This window comes from Calonectris borealis, chromosome 4 (genome assembly GCF_964195595.1).
Source record: "Calonectris borealis chromosome 4, bCalBor7.hap1.2, whole genome shotgun sequence".
NCBI classification, from domain to species: domain Eukaryota; kingdom Metazoa; phylum Chordata; class Aves; order Procellariiformes; family Procellariidae; genus Calonectris; species Calonectris borealis.
Genome location: NC_134315.1, coordinates 83,432,512 through 83,449,143, shown reverse-complemented (window position 1 = coordinate 83,449,143; position 16,632 = coordinate 83,432,512). Strand labels below are relative to the sequence as shown.

Genomic DNA, 16,632 nt, shown 5'->3' with positions numbered 1-16,632 from the left:
ATACTAAATATGGGCAGTGGAACAACACTTTAAAAAACTATCTATCATCTATCTCAAACATGCAAAACGTTCTCTAACAAGGGGGGCTTTTTTAAGAAATCTATTGAGACCAGTTCTTTTTCAAAAGCCAGGGTAGTAGATCAAGGAGCCCCCTGCTAGAATGCCGATGCTGCATGTTCAAGATATTTTAAAAGCATGGTACAATTGCAGCTTAAAAAGGTGGGGGGGCGGGTGAAGTGTTTCCAAGGAAAAAAACCACCTATTTATCTCAAACATGCAGCATAGTCACTCTAGCAGGGGTGCTATGGTAGAAGACTTCACTTAGACTGCTACCCTGGCCCTTGAAAAAGAGATTTCTACCCTCATTCGATTTCATAGAAGAGCCCCTGCTAGAGCATGTATTGCACATTTGAGATATTTTATGAATTGGAACCATGCTTCCAGAAATAAACTAATCCTTTTCCCCCCTTAATTACAGTTCCACATAGGCTTTTTTCCACTGTAATGGAACCATTCTTCCAAAAATAAACTCTCTCAAATGCACAATACAGCTCTAGCATGCCAAGGCTGTATTGCTATTTTTCTATCATCTTTCAAATTTTATGAGTGGAAATCTTTTTTTTTTTTTTTTTGTGGCTAATGAACAAAGTGATTCTGTCTCTACCGTGTTTGAGATGTTTCTGCTATACAAACCCCTACTGCAGAGAATAATGTATTTTTGTTTCAGTTATTTTCAGTAACTTTTGTAACGAGGAAAAAAGGCAACTTGGGGGGGGTGGAAAAGCTCTCTCTCCAATGCCTGTAGTAGCCACCTGCTCTGCAGTATTTGGTACCAGGTAGGACCTATGGGACGTGCCCTTGTATTTTAGTTTGGGGACTGAGGCTGCCAAGCAGCTCTGTGGCATCGGGCTTGAGAGCCTGTTACCTGCAGTGCCTGGAGGAGAGTGAAGTGCATCAACCAGGAGTTGTTCGCAGTTTCACTGCTTTGCTGATGTAGCTGAGAAAGAGCCAACACCATGCACAAATTATTACAAAGTCAGACTGAATTTATTTCTCTCCAGCAATTAAAAAAAGGCAGAAGACAACGTCTAGACATTCTGTTGTTCTTTCAGGGGCAGCAAAGCTTTGTATAATTCACATATGTGAAGTGATAAAAACATAACCTTCAGGTCCTTGCAGTCCAAAGGAAGGACAGAAACTGGAAACATAAACTTTCTGCAGCTTGCCCCAGTAAACTACTGGTATTGCAGAGACCGACATAGTTACAGCAACATACATATCTGTAATGATTTAAATTAGCTGTTCACAAAATGATGTTACTCGATTGTTTTGACAAAAACATCAAAGCGGGCTAAGCTTTCCACAAACCAAGTCACAAGTGGAACGATTCCCTCAGCACTGCATTTCTAGGACAATGCTGTTGTAAAAAAAGGGAAAAAAAAAAAAGAAAAAATGTACAATAGTACATATAGTTTTATAGTAAAACAGTATCTGAACAGATTCAGTTTTCCTTCTTTTATTAAAGCATATACAGCTTTATAAAATATAAACCTTCCAAAGGTCAAGTTCAAAAGCTTAGAAGAGGCTTTGCTAATTCTAAAGATAACAGCCAAAATACCATTGTTCCTAGAAGATACGTGTTTCATTTTACCTCAACAGTTTTAGCCGTGGAAGGTGAACCATGAACTCAAGTAACATGTTCTGTGTAAGCCCAGCAGCATCCACCACGTCAACTGAAGACTCCTCCTCTGATGGGAATGCTCTCGTTCAGCCCATGTTCTATAAGTTTGATGTCCTCCAAGTCATCCTTTATAATGCTAATTAGGTGACTCAGGCCTTCTTGCTGCTGCTTCAGATGCTGCAGATAGATAGTTTAAAAAACAGCATCAGCATAGTTCAACTTCACAGATCTTAAGTAATATTCCTCAAAGGTGCCATGGCCTTGGCACATTGAAAAGCCTGGCAAAATTTCTTTGGAAGAAGGATAAACCAGCATTTTCTGCACTAATAGCCTAACTGCGTAGAGTGGCTTTGTACAACACCTTGATGCACTGTCACTGAGAACAATAAAAAGGACTTCATCATCAAACAAATACAAAAACATGACATTATAGACACATAGCCCAAGCTACTGCGTAGCTGGCTTAAATTATGAAGCTCAAAGAGTATCCCAGGACTCCACCCCGTGATACTTACTTGCTTGATTTCCCTTAAGAGGTCTGCATCTATGTAATAGCGCTCTTCAGCCCGCACTGCTCCAAAGTGGTTTTGCATCCTGATTTGGGACATGAGCTCATTTAGTCTGCCCTGGGAAAAGAAAAAGGCTTAAATCAAACACAACTCATTTACGTCTATCAGAGCTCCAGCATGTACCGCTGCTCGAGTCACCAGGGCAGGAAGCAGTGCCGCTCATTCCATTTTTAATTTTTTTTGTTTCTGGAAGACATGCAGAGGGCAAGTAACTCCAATACTTTTAAGAACTCAAAAATACTAAATACCTATCAGTCATCCAGCAAAGAGCTTGATGCCACAACTTAGTAACACCACTCCACCTCTCTTCTGAAAGCGTTCCACAACAAATATATATGCATGGTTTGGAAAAGTTATATCCTTTCGTGAGGAAAAAACAGAGTTGTTGGCAAAGTTCTAACTACTCACCTTAAACTGCGTAGGCGCATTAAGTTCACACTGAATTGTATCTAACTGTACACGAAGCTGCTCTTCGTCCGCTTGAATGGCATAACCGCTTTTCCTTTGGATCTCCTGCTTTATTAACACCTACAAAAGAAGCCTTTGAGGTTCATTAGAGAAGACTTTGCCCACCTCTTTCCCCACTAGCCCAGCCCATCCACATGTCTTTTTGCCCTTCCTCCAGCACGTCTCTCATCAGATTTGTTCTGTCATCTAGTTTGCTGCTCCGAGACCTCAGGGCAGTCCCACGGCTTCTGAGTAAGTGAGAGAGAAGGTTCCCAAAGCAGTAAGACATGCTGCACACCTGAAGCTTTCCCTTTTTCCAACAGCTCTGCCTGTTGCTTTAAGCAATACCATTTAGGTGAAGTCAGAATTTCATTTTCAGCATTGGCCATGCACAAGACTGCACAGGTCATCCTGCCCCCTCTCAGTTTGCCGTCTGGCACTAGACTGTGTGTCAGAACGAGTTATTTAGACTATCCATGGTACCTGTAACGTTCTGTGAGAAAGCGCCATCAGTTTCCTTTTGTACTGTGCTATTTTTGCCATAGTTGTCGTTTGGTTTTTCTGCAGCTCACTGATGTCTTCTGATATTATCTGCAGAGGAGATGGAGTTCAGTTGGAGGTCATAACAGTTTCTGATAACAGAACACATTAGTCCTGATTTGAAACCAGGAGTTTCAAAACAGTACTCAGTCCAGCGTCCTCACCAAAGATGCTTTCAGAAAGATTTTTGCTAGACCTCTACTTGTTCTGGTTTCTATTTATTTTCCTATGCAACTGGTATTTTCAGAGGCATCAGAAAACTGGGTGCCCAAATTAGAGTCCGTGCAATTTAATTCAACTCGTTTGAATTAGCCTATAACAACGCAGCAAGTTTGAACCTGAAAAAAACAAAAGCCAAAACGTACTGCTCGGTTTTTGGCCAAAAGGTATAATTAAAGAATGTATTAAGAAATAGTGATAAAGAGCCACAGCCTCATGTACATGGTTCCAGTTTCAGTTTTCAACACACAGGAGGCACGGCGGGGGAGGAGCACATCCTTTGTCAAGAGCAAGCAGTCATGATAAAGATGAGAAACCTTACATCTAATCGAGTTTGATGCTGTTTGGTCATCTGATCTTGGACCTTCAATCTTCTCAGCAGTTCCTTGAAACCCACCATTGGCACAGGAATAAGCCTACAAGAATACAAATATTTCTTAGAACACATTTTTATATTAGACAGGTGGTACAGATTAATAATTATGAATATAATCTAAAGTTACAGATGATCTTGGCTTATTAGAAATTAAGATAAGACATAAACACATCTTGTTTTGCTAAGTTCTACAGTCCTCACTATTCATAACATGTTCCTTTTTCATAAAGAAATCAGCCCAAGTTATCTGTAACCACCGGAGGGTACAAGGGTACATCACTTTCAGCTGCAGGAATAAAGAGAAAAAACCATAATGGTTGCAAAAAAAAAGTCACAGTAACTAGTCCATATAATGGAGGACACCACAACTCGAAGAAATGCAAGTAAGGCTCTTTATCCTGACAACCCTGAAGCGCCTAAATGGGTAAAGGGATTAGACAGGCATTTCTAGTAATCCTCACTGCTTCAAATCAGATCAGCACTTGACAAAGTTACGCTCTAATAAGTTTCTTCTAAGTTAGCTGAAGGGTACTACACAATATTATATATTTCTCCCCTTTCCAAGTCTTTTTGTAATACTCGGACAGACTATTAGACTTACTTGTCAGGATCAGGATTATCAACTTTGGCTTGTTCCCATATAATAGGATCAACACCTTAAAAAAACCCAAACAAACATGTTTTTAGAATGGAAAGATCTGAATAGATATAACATCTTACAGCTATTAAGCAGGAAAAATACTAGGAAATACACAAACCCTATGAACTATGCTAACCTGAATGACTGTTATACAAATTAAGGTTAATTAAACAAGGGTAGTTCTTAAAAGTCTTGGTCCTGGACTATGGCATTAAGTTCAGTCCAAAAGGCTGTCAAGCACTTGTACTGATTTGAAAGGAACAACCCACAGGTGATCAAATAGGAGAATCCATACGTCAAGGGGAAAAATTCCTATCGTTTCCACCGTATGCTACACTTGGGTCATCTTTCCTCTTCAAAGTTGCTTACTGTATTTAAAAAAAAGAAAAAAAATTAAGCAATCCGTAATTAAGTGATCAAAGTACCAAACCAGTTGGCAAAATAATGCCAGTAGGAATTATCACGGTTCCTAACAGGATCTGTCTAAGGATTTTATCTGTTGACGGAACAGTTGCTTGTTTTGCCATGAACTGCTTCAGCAGGGAAATACTTAAAATAAAAGCAGCCTAATTGTATACGTACATCAACATCATGATGCAAGTTATTACATTCTCCAAACCTCACTGCAAATCAGAGCAGTGTATAAAATGCACATACCTAGGTATGCTAGGAAAAAAACAAGACAACACTGACAGGGAAGCAACTGACTTGCTGACCAGAGAGGAACATGCAAAAAAGAAAAAAGAAGTGCTGGTAATTTAACAATTTCAGGCCAGCTTAAAGAGGAGACCAGAACAGTCAGCTGCCATACCATTCCTCACTGCGCAACACTCCAGGTCATTCCTCATAAAACATATTATCTTTATACCAAAACTCATCTCTCAAGGTGTGACTGCTTCTCTAGAGCTCAGCACTAACACCTCTTCTTGCACATGTTACTGCTTGATTATCCAGCCTACAAACTCAGCTTCCTTCTCAGTCATGGACTAACAAGCTGCGCCCAACCATGGTTACGCAGGCCTTACGATACACCTCCAATATTAAAGAAAGCCAACTTGCTTGTGCACAGAGCAACTACTTCTCCCCGACATTGGAAAACACTGCCGCTTGTCTCTGATTTTTCCGCAAGAATAGGCCAAGTTCTTTTTGGAATCCAGATATCGTAACCTTTGCTGTGTTTTTAAACACTATGGTCTTATTGAACATGCTACATATTGTCTGCTGGAAACCACAGGCTGCTTTCCCTGACCCACTGCAGGGAGTTCACTGCAAGTACTACATGGGATACTGTATAGACATAGAGAATAAGCTACAACTATCCTATGAAATGGCACGAACAGCACTTAACTAGTCTAAAACAAAGCTCTATACGTACTATCTGTGGCCACAAATACAGGCTAAGCGACGCCCCCGAAAACCAGGGAGTGAATATAGGACATTATTATTCTAATATTTAACCTTTTTTTTTTTTTCAAGTGGACAAGTTGAAGTGATTTATGATGGCTAAATCATACAGTATGGTATTGTGTGGCATATTACTCATAAATTGTAACTGTCTTGGTGGACTACATTGCACTTCAGCGGGAAAACTGGCTGCAATTAAAATTACGTCAGTATACCAGAATGCCAGAAACTCTTGTAGTTTTAAAAGGTGTTTTCCAGCGGGCTGACACCTGCGTTTTTCCCAGAAACCCAAAAAATCCCCAGCAGAGGCCCAGCCGTGCCCCTGCGCAGCCCCAGACCACGTACCGGCAGGAGGGTTCTGCAGGAGCTGTTTGACTTGTGCTGGGGAAAGCTCCGTTCTGGCCATGGAGAGGCTGACCCCCAGCTGCTGCAGGGACGATTTTATGTTGGCTTGTTCAAAGTGGGCGTAGAGGGTCGTTGCGGGAACTCTCCTCGAAGTGCCGTTGGGCGAGCGCTCAACAACGTAAATGATCACTTCTGTCCTGAGCAAGACAGGAAAGGACAAGACAAGACAGTGTACTGTCAGAAAAAGGTCAGCAGCGTATAGAAACTAACACAATAAAGAACAACCTTAAATCAAAGTTACCACTTCTCCCAGCTGACTGTTAACTTCCTTTAGCTAACTGAGATATAAAGTACCAGTAAATGCAGGGTTTAACACAGCAAGGCAGAAAGAGGAAGGCTGTAAATATGCTACAAAATTACATTCTCCGCCCCAGTTTTAACAACCGTATTATATGGTGATACTAGTACTACATTAAGAATAACCTAAAACCTTTGGTCTTTAAAAAAGAATGAACCAACTGTGGGACAGTAAAAAGCAGAAATGTCAGTGTGCTGACGTAGTTCAGGAAGACTACCCTGAGGCCCCCAAACAAGTCAAAGCAGACAACGCTCTGACATAACATATGCAGAACAAGCCAACTCAACTAGCTTTGAACAGCTTTCCCACTGAAACAAACATTTGCGATATGAAACACTGCAAAGACCCTATTACTCTGCACCCCAATGCCCTTCCATCTTACGCGTGACCAAGTGAAGAATACCTCATAGCTCTTAAAATACTAAGTATTTATCCCACCCTGATGGTTAGCACCCTCATCTCCAATTTTTGCTGCTGAGCAGGGTCTGGAGAAGCCTATTTCCTGACCTGAGCTGAGGTCCTCAACTGTGCACGCCAGCAAAAGCAAGTAACATACACAGGAAAGATACTGGACTTAACGCCTTAAGAAAAAGCTACACAAAGGAATGAGAGACACGAAATCAAACTCAGGATGAACAGATCTAAAATCAAGGAGAAAGGGAGACAGAGGGACTAAGCACCAACCCTTTATAACATGCAACACCAGATAAAAAGGCATAACTGCTTAAAGTACACATACTGGTCATCTGGCATCGTTTTAACACCTTCTACATTGACGGTGAGGGTCTGGTTTCCTCCCAGAATTTTGTGTAGTGATTCTACGAGCTGCTGCTGCTGGCTTCGAATATCTATTTCTTTTCGGTTGAAGACCAAGACAACGAGGCCATCTTCATCTTTGTTGTTGGGCATTAAACTGTAACCCACAGCCTGCAAATGAACAAACAAAAACTGGGGATATATTACTTAGCAAAAGCATATCTATGTGGCATGTAGGGGAGGGGCTAAACCCCTCAATTTTTAGACCAACTGGTTCAAAATTTAACTTACAACATACTCAGAGATGCAGCAACATAAAGTCAATCCCCCTTTAAAATGTTCTCTCAAAAGACCACCAGTAGAGTACCTCAGTAGATTTTTAGAAAAAGTTTGTAAGTATCCATTCCCCATCTTAAAAAAAAAGAAAAAGCTATGGACTGGGAGATGCCAACCCAGCAGGGTATTTATGCTACTTCAGAGCTGGTATCAATCAGGAACATTTTACAAATTTACACTTTTGCTAAGTTGCACAAGGAACCTAAGGACCAGACTTTAATACAGAAAAATTATTAGAGTTCCAGAAGAGTTTTACAACATTACATTTCCCAAGGTCTGAATGAAAAACGGTTACTGACATAACCTAATTGAAAGATAAGCCAACCATAAATCTTTATGGATTTCTTAACTTTTTCCTGCTGTAGATCGGGACAGTACAAGTCAAAATATGGACACGGAATATTTCTACTAGGTAAGACATGCATCAAGTAAGGTTCTCGCACAAGAATTTGGGACAGCCAATTTTCATTGTGTTAGCAAGTGTCACGGGTTTTTCGTACAATTGCTCATAAAGTTTAATGTTATCTTTATCCTTGCTGTGATAAAGCTGTAGTAAGGTTAGATGTTTAATTCAACATCAAAATCTAATACAGGAACACTTGTTGCCATCTGTGCTAAGTAACAGCGTGCTTTCCCCGTTTCAGAAAAAAACCCCGTTGGCTCCAGTGCAAACTCCACATGACTTGTAAGAAAGACCTGAACTGTTAACTCATTATAAGCAAAAGCAAAGCAGCAGTTTTCATCTCATCTTGCCTATGAACTGTCACACCACCATATCACTGGTGACATGTTGGACAGCGGGTGCTTTTTAAGGCCCTGACACTCCATGGGGGTGGGTGACTTGTGCCTTTCCCCTTGTGTAAGTTCAGCTGAAGAGAGAAATGAGTTGGGGATGTGCCCAAGAGCCTGGTCTTTGTCAGCAGAGGGCAATTCCCTGCGATGGTGGGCCTTGCAGAACCAGCCTTCTTTGGTTGGGCCATCCTGTTGTGGGGCACAACAGTGACAGCTAAGGAAGAAACTGGTTTTAAGCACATCCCTTTCACTTCCCTAGTTGTGAAAGAGGCCCACACTGCGGGGAGAGACTTGCCAGTACACGGAAGACTAAATCTCATTATGTGCAAACTAGTACTAAGACCACACGCACACGACTCCTCTGGTATTTCTGTTTAAAATAAATAAATAAATCTTTCACGATTTCTTTATGCAATTAAGTATTTTCAAACTATAACAGATTTTTTACTTCATTGTGGTCCTTCAAATGACGGCCTGTATCACATAACTTAAAAGCACTCTTTTCTTGGTTAAGAGCTGCATGCTTCTCATTTGTTCTAGAGCTGGAATTGTGTACAAGTGGTTTCCTTGAACACCTGTGAAACCCTTCAGGCAATGCTTCATTCTTATCAGATGTCTGATGCTTACAGAGGCAATAAACGAACTAGCTTATGACGCTTTGCTCCGATATCTGTGCTACCAACTTCTCCACTATTTTTCTTAGGCATCTGCCGTTGCTAGCCTACGTCGAACTTTTCAGTATTTCACTTAAGGTATGTGAATTCATTATGGCATTAGTAATACTCAAGTCATAGGGACAAAAGTAAACCTAGTATGGGGCATCGTCTAACTTGAAAGGAAAACTTCTCCTTTTCGTAAATGAAACTCTAAAATAACCGATTTTGCATCGCACAACTTAGACTTTGCAATTTTTCAAAGCCCAGAAAACTGTAAAGCCATTTCAGGCAACAACTTACAAGAAAGTAAGCTTTCAGGTGCATTATCAACAAAATATTCAAGGTAACACCTAAAAAGGTAATGCAACAGGAGCCAAACATTTGTTATGCAGGCACTCAGTTGCTGCAAAGATTTTATAAAAGTGTCATGATGTGCATAATCAAAACTAGTCTTAATTGGGTATTAACCTACATTCAGGTTAGAAAGTTTGCACTTCAAAAAATCAGCTTGGGAAAGGAGGGTATCACCATGCCTGACCCAAATCCACTTTCAAGTCTGAAGCTTAGCAACAAAGTCAGCAGGCCCGAGATTTGCGGAGGATGAAAAGCTACATATTCTTTGTTGACATGAGAAGCAAGATCTAGAACTGCTGACAATATAATACAAGGAATGGAGTCAGCTTTAGCACTGGCAAGGATAAAGGCAGAAGAAAGCTGAAGGCTGGTGTATTTAAAATGGTATGCATGGGCCAGGTTCACAGAGGGTTTTTCTAACGTAGGCAAAGCAATGAAGAAAGACCCTTAAGTTCTTACTCCAGATGTTAACAGCTTCTTTCAGATGTGAAGGCTATTTTAAATAGTTTCTCTAATGTTGTAACCTAAACAAATACACGTTAAAATTCATTTCCAGAGATCTGCTCCAACCACAGATGCACTAATATGAATGCTATCATAGAAAAAGGTTAGTTTCATGATCCACATATGCACTTATTATCTAGTACCTCAACAACACTCAGATTTCCAGCATCTACACATCTTCAAACCTTTTAACTAGCATGCATCAGAATTGTGTACATTACCTGGAAAAATACTGTTTCAGAATACTCTTAACAGTAACAAAATCTGATTTAACACTCATAAGACACACAAGCAAGCAGAGTAACTGCTTCAGATCTGTTGGTGGGCAGCTGAACAATTCCATACCTTAAACCGGCAAAAGGGGTTTTCCTGCGTGAACTCCACTGGAGCGATGTTATTGTTGAAGTAGCCTTTGCCTGTTCCCCAGAAGGCCTGAAGCTGGTTCCACTTAGCCAAAATAGCATCTCTCTCATCTCCTAAGAGTGTCGGAGCCGAGAGGGCACTGGCTGTATTGATGAGCTGGTTCGACTGGGCAGGTGTCTGAGCAGGCTGGCTGAACAAGCCACTTCCTAATGCTGTGTTGGAAGAAGAAAAACAAATTAATTCCTTTACCAACCAAGACAGACTCGCTTGCTAAGACGTACCATCTGTGTATCATTGGTATCACGTCTTTTCCCATTTTGAGAAGCAAAATAAATGCACAGTGTAAATAAATCACTATCAGACAATGTTTTTTAAAAGTGTGTTTTTACACCCAATCTTCACCAGCAACAGAAGTTCCTGAATGCTAAGTTAGAAGAAAAGATTTATTCTTTTTTCTTTAAATGAGATGTCTATATTCACGCATTACATCATCTGGCACCTTCAATATCTAAATCTGAAGGGTAGATTTGTTATTGTAAATTCAGTGGACTCAGAGCCTGCAGCAGGTCATTATCCAACTCAGATTTAAACTAAACTTAACGCTGTTTTTCTCCCCTTTCTAGTGATGCCAACATCAACTCGGTAACTACTCTTTATACCACTGCCAAACCAAAGGGGTGAATATTGTTGTCAGAAACTCAAGGGTGAAGGTCAGAAACTTGCTTGAGCTTTAGTTTAAGAAAAAGGCAAGGGCTGCAAGCGTAGGCATTTCAAAAGCCAAATTTCTGAGAAGCCTCCATCAGTCAAGAGATAAGTGTAACAGCCTCCTTTTATAATATACTTCTGCCCCACTACTTGTGTCCCTGTTGCAGTCTTATGCTTTCGTTGCTAAAGAAGGGGTAAATCAAGATAAGGCCATACTTACTGGTCTGTTGCTGCTGCGTACCAAAGCCTCCAAAGCCTAGCCCAGTTCCCAGCCCACTACCAAAGCCAGTTCCAGTTCCTGTGCCAAAACTAGTACCAAATCCAAAGCCTTTGTTCTGGGCAGCACCAAAGAGTCCTGGGGAAACAAGCAAAGAATTATTGAGATAAAGAGGAGAATAGTACCTGTGAAATGCAAAACATTATTGTGAAGGCTGTTCATTCTAAAGCAAATATGCTTCAGAATACGCCCTACTGTTCATATTAGACTATGCCCTATTGTTCATTCTAAAGCAAATACTTTCAGATTTGTGCTCTCTTACCGCTGGTGCCTGTATTGGTGGGAGCAGAAAAACTAAATGCTGGTCCCGCAGTGGTAGTAGTTGTCCCAAATCCTCCAAACGCACCTAACAAACAAAGTTTGCAAGTAAGGCAGACGGCACGTTGTGAGCAGCAGCTGTGCATAACATGACAATAAACTGCACGCTTCAAGGGGTGTTATGAGAAGAGATGTTGACAGATGGATGTATTATGTTACAAGCATGTAGTTCACATTGATCATGGGTATCGAGTTCATTGTCCAAGGAAATGGGGGAGAAAACATGAACCAGAAAGGCAATACGTCTATGGTGTGTCAAGAAAGCAAAGAAAAAAGCAGCAGTTAACTAACATCCTGTTCCTTTACCAGCAGGATGTGCTTTCCTTAGTGACAGATACAACTAATAATAGTATTTCTTAGATTCATTCTCAGGAATACTTCTAGTCAATATTGTTGCTGAGTGTTTAATAAACAACCTGATGTTTTGTGAGCTTTTTAAACATTCCTAACCTCTTCAGTGCAAAAATAGAAACAGAACAAGTAAAGCTTGAGGCTAGGGTGCACACAATTGCTGTGCTTACATGGGAATGCTCTCACAGCAACGATTTCGTTCTACAGACAGGTAAAATTGTACAAGGTCTTTTTTTTTTAAGCCTAGTTTCCCTATCATCATCCCCATTAAATCTCATTTTGACGTTCAACTACTATCAGAGGAAGACGGATACAAAAGCAATCAGCCTTCCACAGATTTTCAGGAAACCTAGTCACTGACTGGCAGGAGGAGACCTAAGTGAGGGCCTGAGCTCCACCGTGCCGGAGAGAGCCCCAAGAAACCCATCTTCCCATTTGCCCCCTTAGAACAGGTGCCCTGACACGGGGCGGCTGTGCCAAGACAGGTGCTACCAGCCCGGACAGCCTCCCAGCGCGTGAGGCTGTGCAGGTGCCGGATGCCACCACACCATCTCTTTGCTTCGGTGATGCAAATGCACCATTGGCCCAAGGTGCAGCCTGTGGACATCTGACTAGCCCTGGAGAACCAAGTGTCTCCGTTTCAAGCTGGTTTTACATGTATTCAAATGAAGAAAGACAGTCTGCCACAAAGTATTTGGCAAAAAGATGCTGCCGCTGCCAACTCATGTGTCAATAGCGCAACAACAACAACAACAAACAACAATCAAGTCTCTCTACACCTACTACACTTACTGTCCTCTTGTATACACACCAAATAAAAAGCTTAAACCAAAGTTGACATGCAATTGCATTTTATTTTCATTCAGCAAACATCTTGATGCAAGTGGATATAAGAAGTTGTTCCCTGTAACGTTCAAGTTTCAGACCTACCAGCAAGTGAGCAACCCTAACGGGAGTACCATCAGAGGACACAATTTTTAGGTAGCTTTGTACTCACAGCAAATTTAGTCATCCTTTCTTGAAAAAGGATCTAAGAGTGCAAATTGCTAAACAAAATTACGTACCCAATTTATCTTCTGGAGGAGTTCAAACGCAGCTAAAGAAATACAGTCCAATAGTGTTCACACCAAATAAAAACAAAAATCAGATCCCTCAAGTGCACAAAACAGGTAAGAGTATGCTAACACAGGGAGCAATGACACTGTGGAATGAATATAATTCCTATACGAGCAGCGGCAACGAGACCCCAGCGGCTAATTCTACACGAGTAAAAGCATTAGAAATCCATACAGTTAAGCATTTTTATATGAAATGGAAAAGATCTAACTTGAAATGATATCAGCTGATCGCTCAGAACTGATGGATCTGCATGGGGCCATGAACGGTTTTCTTAATCGATACCCAGCGCACACATCACGCACAAGACCCTCCCAGAAGCACAGAGTCTCTTAACGAGAGCCTGGGATGCGTGCTGTTTCAGGGTGCAGAACGGTGTTTAGGAAACAGAGATCACAGCGAGGGCTGTTCATTTTGTGCTGATCGTATAAAATTTGTTTCTCCACAGAAACTATTGAGGTGTAGTGCATTCATGACAGCCAACGGAAGGCCAATGAGGAGACACAGGGGAAGATGAAAAACATGACTGCAGTAGTCCAAGAATCTCATGTCAGGAAACGTGGCGTTAGGGACCCGCTCTGCAATTGTTCACGATTGCCTGGATCGGAACGGAAAATTGACGTTGCCATTTTGCTAGGTAATCGAGGCTCAATTTTAGACTGGGTCAGACTGGTAGGTGACCACAATTCATTTCCATTTCAGAGACTGAGTACTTGGTACATGATTATTTTTCCTGGACAGCTATTTCTTGAGAATTTAATAGGCAAAACACCCTACAAGCCTATGGCTCTCAAACCCATTCCACTTTCAGAGCTTTTATCTCCAGTCTTCACTGGATATAAAGATTAGTACTAAACAGAGATTCTCAGTTAGGAATGTAATTCTTGGACCCCTGCTGTTAACATTTATTACAGAACAAGTATTTATGCATTATCTACCTGCACTTGCCAGACTGTTACCAAAATTGAATGGTGGAGTTGAAGTAGTGGAAACACCGAAATTCCCAATATTAAAATTCACTGCAGGATTAGCAGTTAATCCGAAACCCCCAAAATTAAACCCACTGGCAGTGGAGTTTGTAGTTTCAAGCCCACCAAATCCTGACAAGCGGGAAGCAGAAAAAGAGCAAGGTAACATTAGTTCTAAGTAAAAGATAGGTTCAGGAAAGAAAAGCTAAAATACTTTTCCATCACCACGGACAAGACAGGCATAGTTAAAAACAAGAGTAAGATATTAACTGGCATTAAACATTACTTATTGAACACAAGGAGGACAGTTAAAAGCTTTCTGTTTAACCCACTCTCCCTACATCACTGCTGTAAGCATGTTATTTTTCAACTATACTGCATATAAAGCAGCTAACATTTTTCCCATCTTATTTCAAAGCTATACATGAAAATATCCATGTGATTCAACATTCCCATTAAGAGTAATTTTTAACTACCTAAGATTGCTCGATACAGCTGCATCTGTACTAGTGTAACTGATAGTAGCATAATTATTTCAAAAGCTATCAGGAAGGCAAGAATAAACCATCTTCATGCTAATACCATATCCACATACGAGCAGCGATAGCAGAATAACCACAAAATACAACTCCAGCAGCTGAGGCACCACGCATGCCTCAAATACTGCAGGGCGGACTTATCCAAGTTATATTCGCAATGTCCACTCCAGCACTCGCTGGTGACTTACCTTACCTGCATCCAAGTTTTTCAGCGCTAAGAAAAATGGGCTAACACAGTGGCTCTCCGATTCCCTCCCCAGGAGTTGCTGAGAACAGGTTCATGCTGACAGACAGACAATGGGAAGTCCTGGGGTGTGATCCCAGAATGCCCTCTAATACTGGTCTGCGAGCACAATAAACTTTGCAACAGTGTACAAGCAGTGCAAGATTATCTTTTACTTTAAGATGGGGCCAGAAAGTCTGCGTCTAAAACAGCCAGAGTCAGACTGAAAGCCCACACAGTACAGCCCAGGCTAACCGCAGCGAAGATGAGCCCTGTCCAGAGTTCTTATTCAGAACGTCTACTGTAAGAGCCAACAAAGAATGATTTTACTAAGTGAGAATACGGAAGGCTCTGGCTTACATTTCACTAAGACTGACAGTCAATTGACAGCAGCGAAACAAGACAGAAAGTCTTTCTTCCTTTACAAGTTAAACACTGCCTTTTACATTGCTCAAAAATTAACTTCCAAGAGCGTCTAATCCAAACAGGAACACTACTGCAATCAAAAACGATGATCCGAGTGACCTGGCAGCATTAACCAGGCAGCACCGCGCATCACCACCCCACCCCTAAGCGCCCTAACAGCCACTGACTCTTCTTTCGGCAGGATCGAGCCCTGGACGCCTCCCGACACGGACCCACCACCACTGCGCAGAAGCTGCTCACGGGGGAGGAAGAAAAAACCCAACAAAACCCGGCCGGTACGGTGGGGACACCGTTTGACCGAGGGCGGGCGGGAGAAAGCAACGGGGGAGCTCGCATCTCACCGGCTCTGCCGAGAGGAGGGGAGAGAAGACGGCGGGCCCTGCCAAAGCCCCGCCGAGGGCAGCTCCGCGCGGCCCTGCCCCCCGCGCTCCGGACTCGGCGGGGACTGGCGGGGAGCCGGCGCCCCGCCACAGCTGAGGGGCCGCGGATCGCACTGAGGGGGGGGCACGCGCGCCCTGCGACCGTTGAGGGGCTGCGGTTCTCATTGGTGGGGGGGCACGCGCGCCCCGCGACCGTTGAGGGGCTGCGGTTCTCATTGGTGGGGGGGCACGCGCGCCCCGCGACCGCTGAGGGGCTGCGGTTCTCGTTGGTGGGGGGGCACGCGCGCCCCGCGACCGCTGAGGGGCTGCGGTTCTCGTTGGTGGGGGGGCACGCGCGCCCGGCGACCGCTGAGGGGCTGCGGTTCTCGTTGGTGGGGGGGCACGCGCGCCCCGCGACCGCTGAGGGGCTGCGGTTCTCGTTGGTGGGGGGGCACGCCCGCCCCGCCACCGTTGAGGGCTGCGGATCGCACTGGGTAGGGGGGGGCACGCCCGCCCCGCCACCGTTGAAGGGCTGCGTGTCACGTGCGGGGCGGTGGGCACGCGAGCACAGGACCGCTGGGGCTCGGCTCCCACGCCGGGCGCGTCGCGGGGAGACAAAAAGACTCCTCCCCATCCCACGCCCGGGACCCTCCGCGCTCACCGGTCGGGTTGGCGGCACCGGCGCCCGCCGTCGCCCCGAAGTTGAAGGCCATGAGCTGCTCGTTGGCGGGGCCGCGGGAGGCGCGTGCAGCCTCGACGGGTCCGGCCAGAAACAAACGGCCGCCGCTTCCGGCCGCTGCCGCCAAGCGCTTCCGGGTGGCGCGGCCTCCCGCCGCCGGGTGAGCGCCGCGTAGTGACGCAACCAGCGACCGCCGCGGGCTGTACCACTACGCGCAGACGGGGGGGGGGGGGGGGCGGGGACGCCCCCCAGAGAGTCCCCCCCCCCACGGGGGACGGTTAAAGAAAGCGGATAAGAAGCCTGAGATCTTCCCCTTGTATCAGGAGGAGAA

At 43.5% G+C, this 16,632-nt stretch overlaps 1 protein-coding gene across 4 annotated transcripts; it reads right to left on the bottom strand.

Moving 5' to 3' along the window:
- On the bottom strand, positions 1-16,450 carry NUP54 (nucleoporin 54). 4 transcript variants are annotated; one of them, XM_075150392.1, is made up of 13 exons: positions 16,284-16,428; positions 14,046-14,207; positions 11,585-11,668; positions 11,266-11,400; positions 10,323-10,552; positions 7,319-7,506; positions 6,222-6,418; positions 4,434-4,488; positions 3,779-3,872; positions 3,181-3,288; positions 2,659-2,778; positions 2,197-2,307; positions 1-1,858 (listed from the first exon to the last, which is right to left on the bottom strand). In XM_075150392.1, exons 1-13 carry the CDS (start codon positions 16,333-16,335, stop codon positions 1,730-1,732), a joined length of 1,665 nt encoding a protein of 554 aa, XP_075006493.1. In that variant the 5' UTR covers positions 16,336-16,428; the 3' UTR covers positions 1-1,729. The 4 variants fall into 4 exon arrangements, 3 of the variants coding, with proteins under 3 accessions (XP_075006493.1, XP_075006491.1, XP_075006492.1); XR_012673657.1 differs by lacking the exon at positions 14,046-14,207 and having other exon boundaries at positions 2,659-2,791; positions 16,284-16,450; XM_075150390.1 differs by lacking the exon at positions 14,046-14,207 and having other exon boundaries at positions 16,284-16,450.
- Positions 16,451-16,632: the final 182 nt, after the last annotated feature.

What these genes read in the sequence shown, in the direction of transcription:
- NUP54 (XM_075150392.1), bottom strand. Translation starts at nt 16,335, where the DNA reads ATGGCCTTCAACTTCGGGGCGACGGCGGGCGCCGGTGCCGCCAACCCG. An exon ending in AGCATCAAACTCGATTAGAT is followed by an intron (nt 3,289 to 3,778) that starts GTAAGGTTTCTC and finishes TCTCCTCTGCAG; the next exon opens with ATAATATCAGAAGACATCAG. An exon ending in ATGCGCCTACGCAGTTTAAG is followed by an intron (nt 2,308 to 2,658) that starts GTGAGTAGTTAG and finishes TTCTTTTCCCAG; the next exon opens with GGCAGACTAAATGAGCTCAT.